The sequence below is a fragment of the Syngnathus typhle genome, linkage group LG7, assembly GCF_033458585.1.
Source record: "Syngnathus typhle isolate RoL2023-S1 ecotype Sweden linkage group LG7, RoL_Styp_1.0, whole genome shotgun sequence".
Taxonomy (NCBI): domain Eukaryota; kingdom Metazoa; phylum Chordata; class Actinopteri; order Syngnathiformes; family Syngnathidae; genus Syngnathus; species Syngnathus typhle.
The window spans coordinates 12,825,801-12,840,912 of record NC_083744.1 but is presented as its reverse complement, the minus strand read 5'-3'; the positions used below and the strand labels follow the sequence as shown (position 1 = coordinate 12,840,912).

The following is a 15,112-nucleotide window of genomic DNA, read 5'->3' as shown; positions in this document are numbered from 1 at the left end:
TGTCAGCTTGTAACAGAGGCAGACCAGGTTGGGAATGGGAAATCACAAACATATACAACATGGAAAAAAAACTACATCAACAAAACTAATTTTTTGAAGGAAGGTTTTTGTTTTTGTTTTTAAACTTGGGGCCAAAAGGTTTTTTTTTGTTTTAAATAGCCTTGTGTATGAGTGCCTTAAAATCAAAGTTGCAAGCATTAGTTGAAACTACTAAATAATAATAATATAATAATAAACTTTTTTTTAATATAATATATCGAAGTTGGTTCATTGCACAGTATAGAAGCCAACAAGGCACCCTAAGTGATTTTTAACATGGAAGAAACAGTTGTAACCTGTTGTATGTTTCTTATATGCCCAAATGAAGAGGGGGAGTATTTCCCCGTGTGTCTGCCTGCCTGTGCTGTGTGAGTGATCTTGTCTCTGCACCCTTCCATTTATCATATTTGACATTTGGCTGTACTCCCCCTATCTAACCATCATCTGAGGAAAGCACATTTTTCCCATCAAAACCCTGTTGTGACTTTTGGCGTTGTAAAGGGGGGTGAGCGAGAGGGGGCTGCTGATACTTCCTTTGGCAAGGCAGAAAGATATGTAGATGTAAGTGAGCGCATCTTTTCTTGGCTCTGCTCCCTTTTTATGTGTGTGTTTCCTTTGTCCGTGTGCTAAAGTAATCCTTCATGACTTAGCTTTCATGGTTGTGTGTTGTGTGTGTTTTTTTTTCCATCTGCAGAGTAATTATGGCTGTCTTTTGCTCACACACACACACACACACACACACACACACACTTAACGTGGATTATCAGGGCAACGAGGGCTCCACTGATGCCCTGCCTCTTGAAAATGCCTCCTTTCTTTGCTGCTGCCAGCCATGCAATAGGTTATATTTAACCAGCTATCTCCTTTACATCCCCTCTTCATGCTCCACAGGGCTATCATCCCAACACTGCTGCCACCATCTCACTTTATTTTTATTTTTATTTTAAGCCTTGTGACAGGAGGCGGAGATAACGGCTGCAAAGCCAAGTGACTGTTGCCCCCCCCCCCCCCTCCCCACAAGCCCATCTCATCTCATCTCATCTCTCTCTCTCTCTCTCTTTTCTTATACTTTGCTTATTTTGTATCCCCTTCTCTGTCTTTAGCAATATAACTTCAGATTTTCAAGAGGTCGCTCACATACTTTAGATGTTGCAGTAATGCATTTATAATTTACAGTGCAGCATAGGCATTAACCAACAGGCATATTAAAAGTAGAGGATTATTAAATCATAAAAGTAGGTAATTATGTTCCAGCTCCTGACTGTCTTAACATTTTTGTATGTCTTTATAATTGGTTTCCTTTCCAACGAAGACAGGACCCATATCTCTGTCATGTCTTTCCAATCTCAACTAACTTATCAAAATTAAGATGGTTCTCATCCATAAGTTTGAGCTTTGTCCCATCAGATGGAATTTCGAAAGACACGTTTTGATCGTTCATATTGAACACTCACAATGTAAAGTGAGTAGGAGTGAAAGTTAATGTCCTAAATTATAATATTATCTGAATATGTTTTTTTAAATATGTATGAAGATGGAAACTACCCATGAGTTTCATTTGAATTGTTTGAGAAATGAAAGGATTATTTTAAAAAATAGCATAGAAATGAAATCCACTCAATCCCACCACACTGTCAAAGTGAAACAACCCTCAGGGAAGATATTGTTACACTTTCCATGAATGTTTTTTTCTTTCCCCTTTCTTCCTTCCTCCCTCTGAGTTGTTTAGTCTCTGAAAAAATGTGTGTGTCTGTGTTTGATCTGCCTGTGGAGCTTTAGAGTTGACACGAGTTTTCAGTTGACATTCCGATAAAGAGTAATTATGAAGGCCGCTGTCGTTTTAAGGATGAGCGAAAGAGTTACTTTGTCGAACAACCATCCGGTGTGATGAATACCTTCATCAAATATGTTGAGAGATAAGATGTTGGGCTAATCCAAATGATTCGTGTTACTTTGGAGCACTTTATTTGTCTTTATCGATTTGAATGTGTGCCCGTCACCACTTAAGGTTGCAGAAGCGGGTCAGCCTCTGGAAACTCGTCGCAAATATGAAAAGTCATTAGACTATGAGTGTTCAGGCTGAATCATAGCACATGCTAGTATAGACCATACATTTGTAACAATGGACTGTAATACGTAGTTGCCAATTTGCAGATCTCAGGGTAACCTTATTCATGTGTCTTATTGAAATATTAAACCCTCAACTAAAGGCCCCCTGGTATTTACATTTAGATCTCCCTACCGTTGGTTCCTGTACTCCTCTAAACGAGACATTGTCGTGAACATAATCGCGCCACTGAATTGGTAAACTCTCCGTTCCAGACATGATAATGTGTTTGGATCGGCAAGCTGGATACCCCAATGACCTTATTTCATCACACTGTGTGAAAATTCTCACCATTCTCCTCAAGGTCAAGAATCTTTGTAGCTAGAGGGAGAGACTGTGGAGTGAGGTGAGTCACACATGTGGTACTATTTTTTTTGCTCTTCAGAAGGCTGGAAGTTATTTCACAGAATTCCATGCATTCTGTGCATCTGGAGAGATCATCCTCGTATCTTTCTACTGTGTATTAGCCTTGTTGCGGTGTTTCTGGGGGAACAGTAATGTGTGTGTGTTGGGGGGGTTAGATAGGAAGAGGGATTCAATAAGTAAGTAGACTCAACCCCTCCTTCTCTCATGGATCTTAGGATGGTGGGAAAGTTCAAATCTGCTGCTATTTTCCATCTTTTATCAGCGGAGCTTATCAGCTGGCTTTCTCGTCTGCATGCCTGGCTTCAATAGTCCAGGGTCTTAGCTCAGGCTGCATGGTAACCGCTCTTTATCACTCTTTTTGAAAACTCCACCCCTTCCTTTTGCGATTTCAAACAACACCTGTTTTTAACCTGTTCTCAAAATCTGCTATCTCGGTTACATCATAAATGCACAGGAAACTGATTTGATTCTGCCACGTTAAATATCAAAATACCACATTGCATCCAGGCCCTTCATGCGACTGGCGGAGCCATTAGGCAGGAAACCCAAACAACATAACTACAAAACTTTTAAGCATTGATGCTGCTTTTTGTTTTCGACAAAATGGAAACAAAAACCAAACTTTTGGACCTGAGCCAACCTTTGAACCCAGACTTGCTAATGACACATACGTATGTTTATTTGCTCTAAATACTTCGACCACATGCATGGCATCACATTAAGCATTTCCGGTCTTTCTGTTGTTTCAAAGCTACTGGGAAATGATCTAGTAAAACATGGCCTCATTCTTTAAATTTGTGTTGATGTGGGTTGCGTAATAGCTAGAGGTGGGGGACTCAAGTTATACATTATGTCTTGACTCGAGTTGGATTCAAGTTGCCATCTTTTGGACTTGCAACTTGCTGGCAAAAATCTTGGGAACGACTCAATTTGACGTTGACTATAAGCATGGCTTGACAAGTCATGTTCGTAGTTTGGAATCCGAGCCCCACCTCCGTGTAATAACGAGGTTAAGCGATGTGCGCTTAAAACATGGACACCACCCAATGAATGCAGAAGAAGCGAACCGACATTGATAGCAGTTTGTTGCCTGCATATCAAGTACATGTCGTTTCCTTGATACTCTACTTCAAAATGCAATCTGGAGACCATTACTTTATTTTATGGAAACTGTTTACAAAATACGCCAAACTCAATGTGCAACAACGATGAAAGAAGAGATCATCTGAGGAGCAGAGGTGACGTTATAGGAGCTAAATAAGTCTGATTAAATCTCTGTCAGAGGTGATGAAATATGACATGCATCATCTCGAATATGTTATCAACAACATGTCAGTAGTTATGTGACGCATGCTCATTAGATGTAGAGACCATTTCCACAGGATCTGCTGATGACTTGAACTGCAGTTTTAAAGATGTTGCACCTATTGTTATAATAAGTTATCAAACAAAGCAAAAATACTTTTGTTTAAGCGCCCATCCCATGAGCGGCAAATAATTGCGAGTTTGTCAGGATTTGTTCAAGGTTGCAAATGATCGAAAAATGTTTGCCAAATAGTTCAAATTTAAGATCCATGAAGGCAACTAAAATACCCTTTAAGGGGAAGTCAAGTCAAACATTGTCTTTGCAATAATACAGGGAAATCCCATGTATATAGTATGTACCATGTATATATACATACATGTATACCTAATAAGATTATTATTGTTCCAAGACGGAGCACAGCAACGGGGAGATTTTTTTCTTTGGGTTCAGAACCAGTGAATAGTCCTCGTGAGAGGCACCGGACTATCAGATACTGTAGTCTTGTGGTGAAGAAGCTGCTGTTCCTCTTCTCCAGGACTAGTTTTTCTCTCAGTGCGGCATGAAGGATATACTCCACGTCCGGACCATTCATCACGTCTGGCGCCGAGGCAATGCACGAAGGGTATCTGTGATGCTATAAGGCCGTTATCGCTATTATCTCACTACCTGTCCCCCTCTCGTACCTCCAGAAGCAAATATCTCCTCAGAGGAGAAGGAAGCAAAACTAATTGTTCCTCTGCATGGTGTCAAGTCTAACTCATTCTGTTTCGATTACAAGCCATCCACTGGCCAGCTCTATCACTTTCCATCTTCCCCTTACTGTCTCTCTCCAAAGGTTCAGCCAGTGTCCCACTTTGCCATCTCACCAGAACCTTTATCAGGGAGACAGCTCTGCTCATTAAGGAGTTAATTTTCTCCCTCCTATCTCTGATTAGTGCAGTCAACCTAAAGCACTGTGAATTCTTTAAATTTTCTTCCTTGTTATCAAAAGAGGGAGAAGCAAAAAAAAAAAGATGAGAATGGGGGGTATTTAATCGTTTAAGTAGTCTTCCTGGGGAACCAGATTTCTTTTTTCCCCTCTTCCCAGCAATGCAAAGAAATCTCTCTGAAAGTCGGCACATCTCAGTAATGCAGTTTTTAAAGTGTGTGGATGGAGGGAGGGAGGGAGGGAGGGAGGGAGGGGGGACGGGGAAGACGGTGGTGGGGGGATGGAGGGAAAAGCAGTGGCAGTAGTGATGGCAGGAGAGGGAGTGGGGGAGAGAGACAGAGAGAGGGGAGAAAAAAAACGACTTGATGAAATTCCGCTATCAGCTCCGAACCAATATGCAAAATATCTCGCTGGAAATCAAATAGCTATTATGTTTTCATTTCCACGTCGGCGTATTTGCTTAATGAAGAGGAGACAGATCAGACCGGGAGAGAGAGTCTGCAGGAGCCGATAACCGCCAACGGCTCCCAGCTATCCGCAGAGTGACGCTCCCAGTCACTACGTTTTTTCGCTGAAAAATAAGAGGAGGAGGAAGAGATGGAGGTGAAGGAGAGAGAGAGAGAGAGCGAGAGAGAGAGAGAACAGGAGGGTGGTGCTATAAGGAATGGGGAGAGAGCAGAAGCGATATTAAAAGGGCCACAAAGAGGAATAAAGTAAAAGAGGCGATGAGATAGATAAGGAGAGAAATGAGGGAGACAGCAGGTCAGAAAGTAGAATGAAGGATAGAGACCGAGAGAATGTTCTTCATTTAGACATGTGTGCAGTCAAGGTAAAGAGGCCTTGAATTCTTTTGAACTCAGGGTATTGAAGACTTTCAAATTCCCGTGTAGGTATTTGGTCTCTCATTAGGCCAAAAAGTGTCACGCGTATAACGTCTTGGGTTTCATCCACCCGTCCGTCCGCCCGTCTGTCCGTCCATCCTTCCAGCCATCTACCCACCCACCCAGACCACCCAACCAACCATCCGTCCATCCATTCATTTTCCGTACCACTTGTCCCCACGGGGGTCACTGGTGTGCTGGACCCTATGTCTATCCCAGGAGTCATCAGGCAGGGGACACAATGACCAGACTTTATTGTGAAAGGGAAGGTGATCGATGGAATCTTGGAGCGGTGGACGGGCGAGGCTGTATTTGCTGAGCGTGGGTGGCTGGATGTACGGACTCTTCTGGAGCAGATGACTGCTGCTGCAAAAGCGGGACAGGACTGACTGGACAAAGACCGAATCACCAGGAAACGAGGGAGTCAAGCGTTCTAAGATCGATGCGGACAAGGACATGACAAGACAAGCTGACAACTGGAGTTGCGCTGGTCACGCTAATATAGACTTCCTGATGAGCCAGCGCTAGGTGCCGGTGATCAGGGTGATTGGGGGGTGTGGCCGAGCGGCCGGCAGCGCCCACACGTGACAACGGTCAATCTGGAGTGCTCAATTGGCCTACCATGCATGTTTTGGGAATGTGGGAGGAAACCGAAGTTCCCGGAGAAACCCGACGCAGGCACGGGGAGAACATGCAAACACCGCACAGGGAGGGCCGGAGGAGGAGGAATCGAACCTCTGAACAGTGAGGCGGACGTTCTAACCAGTTCCCTACCGTGCCGCCCCTTGGGTTTCATAACAGTTAAAAAAATGCAATTGTTTTATGATTCACACTATAAACAGTCATAATGAACTTGAAAAAACGATTGCACTAAATAGGATGGATCTGATCAACGCCTGCATTAAAGTCCGCTGAGCTCTCGCTGGTTAGTTAAACAAGACCTGCTCAGTCCTCACTGCCGTGGAGGGGAGAGTAACAAAACTCCAGTGCAAGGCCATCACCAGGCCACAACACATGATTGCACTACATGGGTGGGTTGACTTAATTAAATTTCTCAAACCACATGTTTTTTTTAAAGATATCTTCTACAGTTAAATGCTTCACCAAAAATTTCGTATTTTTTGTGATAGGTTGGGATTCATGCTCGTTGTATTTACTTCATAAAGGAAATGAATGATTTGGCTCACCAGTGTGTCCCCATTAATAATTCCACCTGTAAATCAAGGGACTACACTGCAATAAGTTATATTTCAAGGGCTCTCTGATTTTATGGCTTGGATTAGTTGGTGGCAGGTAGGGCATGGCCCAAGGGAGCTGTTACATGTTGAACGATTGATTGAACAGTTTTCACACTAAGTGGCTCCTTTCCAGTCACGTAAGTCATGCTCCCACCCTCTCCTGTCTTTCTTTAAATATCCTTTCCTCATGTTTTTCTTTCCAAGTTTCTGATTGTCTGATACAAGTACACCCCTACTCTCCCTTTTTCTCGCTGTGCGTTGGGTTATTAGCGTAAGAGCGGCGAGGCTTGCGTCTGTTTAATCAGGCTTGTTGAGCATACAGGTTTGATGTGTGTTGTCTCAGTGTTTAATCACCGAGCTGCCTGCCGCAGGTTTGATGTGGATGGAGAGTTAATAAAGCAGTATCTTGGGTGCCTTCATCAGCTGCATCACTTTGTTCTGCCTCTCCTCGTGCCTCTCTAAGACAGACAGCGACAGTCCCTGAGCAGCAGCTCAAGTATTCTCCTCTTCTACAAAAACTCTTCTCAGTTTCATCTTGATGCCGCTCTGTGTCTGCAAGGACTTAGATTCATCACCACATTAAAGTCTTGTTTTCATTTAAAACTTTGACAAGCCTTCACACCATCATTGCATGTGTGAACAAGGGATGCTCTTGATCATCACTGAGCATACACCGCCAACAATACAATTTCGTCACCGTATGAATAAAGCTACTCCTAATATAAAATTAATTTCAATTCAATTCTCTGTGAATTGCAATTCAGAGGCCGTGGGTTTTATATTCAGGCTCCTGGCTTCCTCTGTGGAGTTTGCATGTTCTCCCCGTGCCTGCCTGGCCTTTTTCCAGGTAGCAGCTTCCCCCCTCATATTGCACAAAGATGCATGTCTATATCAGGGATAGGCAATCCGGTGGCCCCTTGATTCATTTTCAGTTTTTTTTTGTTTTTTTTTTCCCATTAGACACCTGAACCTTGGTTTTACACGCCTCAATTCCACACGACTTTCTGTCTCACGTGGTTTGGTCATGGATCCCAGTTTTTTTGCGAAAACCCTTTACACTGGGGGAAAAATGCAGAATGTGGTTCTTTTGTTGTTTGCTCAAAGTTGTTGGGTTAGGATAATAGATCTTTGGTATGTGCATTGAAAAATGTATCAAAATTGAAATTTTACACTGACTGTAGTAGGAAGTATCAAAGTTAAATGACATGAAAAATAAAATATTTCATATAACATATAGAAAAGCTTCATATGTTGTTACTGTCCAAAAATGCAACAATTGCACTAAAAATGTATAGAAGTATATTAATAAATTTGGATTTGCGGAGACTTTTGCAGAGATTTACATGCGTTTCATGGATTAAATTAATCTTAAGGGTGTTTATCTAAACCAGCCTCTTCTTTTGCTAGATGTCCTGTCATCTTGTCAGGGATTATTTAAAATCCATGTTCTTATTAACTGACAATATTTTACGCAATCATATAGAAATGTTTGTTTTGTCACTCAGACAACATCATTTACACGAATTGTAGCTTTTTCAAATTGAAACACCCTCTCAATTGAAATTGAAATGAATTTATTATTACTTAATAATTATTTTTCTGTCAATTAGATATTTTAGGGTTTCAGTGTAGCTTTCATTCTTAGCGATGTGCTTAAGTTTTATTTTTCTGTGGTCATTGAGTTTGGGAATTAGGCACCTCAAGGCTCTTTTTATGAGCTGTGGATTGTACGTCATTATTTCAAAAGTCGGAAAGTTCAGTGCTATTTGATAAGTTCAGCACAATTGATAATACATATGGTCTCCAATAGTTCCGTCCAATTTTCCTAGTGGATATATCACAGAATAACAATTAATATAGCCTTAACACTTTAAAGGGCAAATGAAGCGGAACATCCACCAGTTAAATCTTAGTCTCCCACAATCCTTTCTACCAACTCTCCAAGACACAAGGAGAAGATATTTCTCCTTGGATTAAAAAAAAAAAAAAAAAAAAGAAACCCAAAACTTTCTCTTTACCATTCAATGTCCGAAAGCAGTGATGCAGTGATTGATTCATTAAACTGGGGCTGTAATGAGGAAAGAAATCACAATTCAAACTTAACATTTGAAACACAAAATGTAATTGGAATTTTATACAGAGAAGTCCCTTTGTACAATTATGATTAAAGCAAAATTAATTGTATGAAAATGTCCTCATAGATAGTGAAAACTAGATAAAGCTTGGACGGCATTGGCCTAATTCTAAAAATATTGTGTATGGGATCGATCTTTTTCTTCTCCCCCTCTCAACTATCTTTTTCTCTTATGAAGGTCCAAATCTAACTATGTTCATTTTTATCTGAAATTAGAGTGAACCATGCAGGCGTGGAAGTTGAAATTAGCCTAAAGATGTTTCATTTACAAAGACAGAAACACTTTGTCAGGCAGCGATTGTTTCCAAGCATTATCTCTGGCTGCTTTTAATTGCTTTGCAAGTGAAATTAACAGAATTAGAAAAATTGCCTCTCCCTTTTTCTACAAGCTTCTTTATTCACAGGCATTGTTGTGTGCTTTGTATAGATTATAGACTCCTTTGTTTCAGTATTGTAAATATATACGCCCCAAGTCACGGCTTTAGTTCTGTAACAATCCCTCGATTGGTTCGACACAATCAAATTACAATTCATTCACAACCTGTCTGGGTTGAGGCAAAGGGGTGGGGCAAATGCAAATCATGGTTTTGCCTGTTTAACCCATATTCCACAAACCAAACATCATTCAGAACACTGGTTCAATTTGTTGGGCTGCATGGAACACAAAAAATATTTTGGTGTTGACTTTCCGCTTTAAATGAAATGCTTAGCCAGACTTCCAGGGTAATGAAAACGATGACTAATATTGTCTGGCAACTAAGCAGCAAGGCAAGAATCATAACTGAAGCTTGAATCACAGCAAACAAGAGACGGTTCCGAGCTCCAAATGTACTATTTTAAGAAGGCTGGTATATTAATCTTAAAGAGGGGGCATTAATAATGAAAACGTTTTTTTCACCCCTTTTCATGGATGTAATCTTCAAATAGGCTAAAATAGATCAAAAGTACTGTATAATTACTATGGTCAGCAGGGATTGTGAAATTGTAATTGATATAGATCAGCCCTTTACTAATCACTCTTTTAGCTTCAATTTTAGGTATACTGCAATTTGGCTTTAGGTCCCCTTTGGCTTCTGCCATTAATCTTATGGATTAGATCATTAAACGGGTCCCTGTCTTCAAACCATTTTATTTTTTAAACCATTGGTTTAATTTGGATGTATTTGGAATATTTCGCCGTTTATAACAACTATTAAAAAAAAAAATCCTAACAACATTCACTTCTCAGCAACCTGTAATAGTTTGATATTTACAGTTTTTTCCATTTCCCCTCATCTTTGCCCTGCAGGTTCCCTTGGTGATCTTGACGAGAATGAGGATACCACTCTTGACAACCTGGGCCTCTCAGGAGAGGAGGCAGAGGCCTCGGACCTAGATGATTCAGCAGCAGAAGGTGACAGCAGTAGTCCACCATCCTACACACCACCGTACAATGAAGGTGAGATGCCCAGCACAAGCCTTTAAAGCTGATTCAGCTTCACCAACAAGCATACTATGTATTTACAACACCTTAAAAAAACCATCTAAAACACATTTTATCTTACATATTGTTAATACTAAATATGAGAAATACGACGGTGAGTAAATTAACTTCTATTTTTTCGTCTGATCTGTCGTGATCAAACAATCAACCACCACAAATGTTCAATTAACAATTATAAATTATTGATCACAAACAAGCAAGTTGAAGGCATTTTTGTGTCCTTGAAAAATTTGGAACCTACTAAAATAATATTTATTGAAAATCTTGACCTTCAGTTTAGGAATCTCTACTTTTGGTTTTCACAATGTATCCTCAATTTAGACACCTCTACCTGTCACATTACAGCATCATGTGTGAAGAGCTTTTTTAGACGCCGGATTAATCTACATGTATTAATTATGAAATAACTTGAATAATTTGTCACCCATATACTTTTGTCCACATTTAGTTGACTAAAACAGTAACAATGGCCAGCTTTCCTTTTCAGCATTATGTGCCTGCCTGTTGCCAGTACAAAGATCATTTTGGCAGTAAATAAAGATTCTTACTGAAACATGGCAACGTAAGTTTTCATTGGTTGTTTTTCCACAGTTTCATTTTACATGCTGGTAACCAGCGCATATTATTCTGTTGAAAAATCAAAGTCCTCATCACATTTCCAGGAAGTTATTACCGGGCAGCTGCCATGCAGAACAATCAACAAATGAAGGTTGCATGCATTTGTGTATGGCCATGTTTCTCTCTGCATGTATGATTAATAATGGTTGATATTTCTCTCACTTCAAACCAGCCTCACCAGTCACCTCTGATTCTCTGCCATTGTTTTCTTTTTTGTAAAACTAGCTCACTGGATAGTTTCTTTTCAGAACATTGTCCTTTAACCCTACTGGAACTGCAGCATATGGTCAAAGCTCCGCCACCACTTTTTTTTTTTTTACTAAACTGGTGTTGATAAGTCGTCTGAAAAACTTGAGACTCAGACCACAAACAACCTGCTGTTTAAAAACAGAATTAGTTTTTTCAGTAACGCACATCCATTAAATAGCTGCAGCTCACACTACTTTGTTTGTTTACATTTATTTTCGCAACGTTATGATAATACTGATAACCGTGATTATAACGATCACTTCAATAGGAATGTGAAACGCTGTACCATTCTAAATTTCACACTAAATCACCACGCCTCTCCATTCTAAAGCTTAGTTTGAGCTTCGGCCGATTGCCTTGACGTTGCTGCCATGTGATTGTCTTACTGTATGTGATTTTCCCCTTAAATTTGTACCCAATAAAGTGCCCCCTCATCATATTTTAAAAATATATCTACATTCTAAAAAAATCCTCAGGCTCCATCTAGAGACCGGTAAATCTGTCCCCTCAATGCACCTCTTATCCCATGCCTCCCGCTTGTACCGTCTGATAGCAGAGTGTTCAGTCATATTCTTTTGACTTATTCAAGATTTCTCTAGCTGTGTTTTTGTAATCTCAAAAATTCCTGCACTTGTGAAATTTTGGGCCTGGAAGTGATAAGCGTCTGTTGGTTCGGTTGGTTTGATAAAGCCATGGAAATTCTGTCAGGTGCTAATCGAGACAAGATTAGAGATTAGGAAAGTCTGTGTGTGCATGTGTGTGTGTGTGTGTGTGTGTGCATGCAAGAATAGGGTAAGCGGTAGGTTATGGGAACGATGGAATATAAAAGAAAAAACATGTTCCTACTATGTTATTACTGAAGCGCCCTTGTCTGTTTTGCTTGACCATCTTTGTTCTATCCCTCCCCCAACATGGACCATCCCATCACACTCTTGATATACTCCTCCGTTCTCGAGGGTTCCTCAGTTTCCCAGCGCTGTCATTATCAGTTCTCTATAAATCAGCCATGTTTGACGAACCTGCTCTTTCAACCTGGGATCAATACCAGGTCTTTATCAGGCCAGCGCTGGCTAATAAGGCAAGGCCTCTTATCCGCCATCTGGAAGAGAGAAAAAGAGAGACAATTGCTGACACACACATGCACACACACACACACAGGTGATAAGTGCCTCCGATAACTATAAAAACACAATCTACCAGTAACACAAGCATGCATTCAGTTCTCTACCTAACACCCTTCTCATTTTGTAGTAATTTTTTATTATTGCACACACACTCACATTCTCCCTCTCTTTCTCTCTCTCTTTCGTTCCCTCTCTCTCTATCGCTCACTCTGTCTCAGAATTTCTAAACCGCCGCAAACGTGTTCCGTTTTTACAAAAAGCTTCAGTAATCATACTTCTAGATCACAGGAAGCCTGGCCAAAAGCTTACTGATTAGTCAATGCATGACCCAGTTTTGACCTCTGACTTTCATGTCCTTTTTAGAGTCAACCTCATCCATTTTTGAGCATTTTTTAAGGAGAAGTGTTTCAGAAGATGGATGGATGGATGTGGTATTCATTCACCACCAGAACTAATGCAATGCAACAGTCTAGGATTGATGCATGTAGGTTTTAAAGTTACATGCACTTCTGTGCCACAGAGAAGCAAGACTTTGCAAGCCTACCACCAATTTCTTCAGCAAAAGTGCAAGCAAATGTCATTAAGGACTGTGGGAGAAACAGGTAGAACAAACCACCGCCTGTTTTTCTTTTTTAAAGTACCGTAGTTGAGGAGAGGGAATACTTTGCAGACCTTTGTGTTTTATTCAAAACCATTTTATGGCTTTATAGCCAGCAGAGAGTTAAGAGAGAAATTCAAGATACGGTGCTTGGCTATACTCCAATTGGGAATGTTTGGGCTCGTACATTCTCTTCTGCTACACCTTGGCCTCAAGAGACCGGATGCACGAGTGCCCTTTGTTTAAAAACGGTGTGTGCACTAGATGACTCTTTTTTTTTTTTTTTCCCCCATAATATGTTAGTGATTTTTTTTGTCTTTTGCATATATGATTTAAATTGTACCTACAAGCAGTAAACAGTGAATCATCTAAATACTCTTTAAGCTTTGCTCCACTAAGGAAAAAAACTTGTTTTTATTGTTGGTTTTAATATTTTAACTGTTTTCCCTAAAGTGATGGACTGGACAAGGCCAGAAGTGTTATTTTAAAAAACAGAAGCCAACTTTATTGAAATAATAGCTAGTATAAAACTCTCAAATTATCTTTTTAGGACATGCTTATGAAACGCTCTTCCTCGATGTGATTTTGTTCTTTGTTTCATTGATTGTTTTTATTACATTGTGAGTTTCTGGATAAATAATACCAGTCCACACTTTGATGCAACTGCTGCAAAGATTTCACCACATATCTCATTGCAAGGTCACATCTAGTTTTTGTCACCCTGTGTCCAGCCATGACAGCATATGCAAGAAGGAAGAACTACACAGAGGGGCAGAATGAAAGCCAAAAAAAGAATTATAGAAATGAGTTAGGAGGTGAGATTGTTGGATGACTTTGCCCTGCCAGTTTGACAGGGGAAGTTGAGCTTATCAGATTGATGGAGACTGTCTTGAGACTGGGGGAGGGAGGATTTTGGCAGAGAAGTGTCTGTCGACTCCTCCCGATACCTGCCTCCCTGTCTGAGATGATATGGGAGATAATATTGATAATATTAAATGCAATAACTGTGTCTCCAGCTCCCCTCCCACGCTTCATCCCCCGCGGGATAAAATCAATGTGCCATTCAATGTGATTTATAGCTGAAAATAATGGCACTATTTAGACGGGTGGGGGTATTTGTGTGTGTGTGTGAGTTTGTGCGTGTGCTTGTGTTTGCGTTGTCCTTTGTTGTCGTACAGTATGTTGCTACATAAAGTGGTAGCCGTCGGATGATTTGATGTGTGAGAGTGGGAATGTTGCTTTATTTGATCAGATCTTTCAATGGTTACATTATTAATGTTGGGTGTGCCTCGTGGTCATCTGACCTTTTATGGTGGCTATTGAATGGACGCTATTGCTCTTTATCAAAGTGGCAGTGTTAGGGTAAACACGGCCTTTGTGCAGTCTAAGCTAAATTGTCGGAGGCTAAAAAAAACATGCAGAGGTTAAAGTGGCCAAATCTTTAGTTACAGGTACTCATCCTCATGTATTATTTATTTTTTGCTCAATTGATTGAAAGACTTTTTCATTTGATACAATACTTGTCCTGAATATGATGCAAGACTTCTCGAACAAGAAAAGAGTGATCTTTACTCAGATAGTCTGAGGTGATGTGACGTAACGATATATCGATCTAATCTTGACTAATCACGAGTTGTGCTAATAGGGAGGGGACGTGACCGTTTGATAAACAGACTGATAACAGCTCCACAGGCAAAGGTCACGTATACACATGCATGGATAAACACTTGGCATTACCACACACGTGAAGCCCATGCACACACACACATGTGCCAAACCACACAAGGATCTCTTTGATCACTATAATCAGCTTGATCAATGGCATCTATATCAGCGTTGATTGGAAATACACTGGTAGGCTCAATTTTTGCTAAATGTGACAGAGCAAGGGTAAGCTAGCGGTAAAGCGAAAAAACAACAACCCTGGAACATCCCCCGTTCCTCTACACTCTCACATTTCGCAGAGGGATCGAGAGAGAAGAGTGGTGGCTAACGATAAAAACAAATCATGAGATACTGGCAGAAGACAAGTGGAAATATT

The 15,112-nt window shown here is 40.5% G+C and overlaps 1 protein-coding gene across 1 annotated transcript in view; it reads left to right on the top strand.

The window, feature by feature from the left end:
* The window catches only part of zfpm1 (zinc finger protein, FOG family member 1), a 67,935-nt gene that overhangs the window by 20,361 nt on the left and 32,462 nt on the right, over window positions 1-15,112 (top strand). The window contains exon 2 of the mRNA XM_061283846.1: window positions 10,288-10,437. Within this exon, the coding sequence (XP_061139830.1) occupies window positions 10,288-10,437 (150 nt within the window). The remainder of the gene's footprint in view (window positions 1-10,287; window positions 10,438-15,112) is intronic.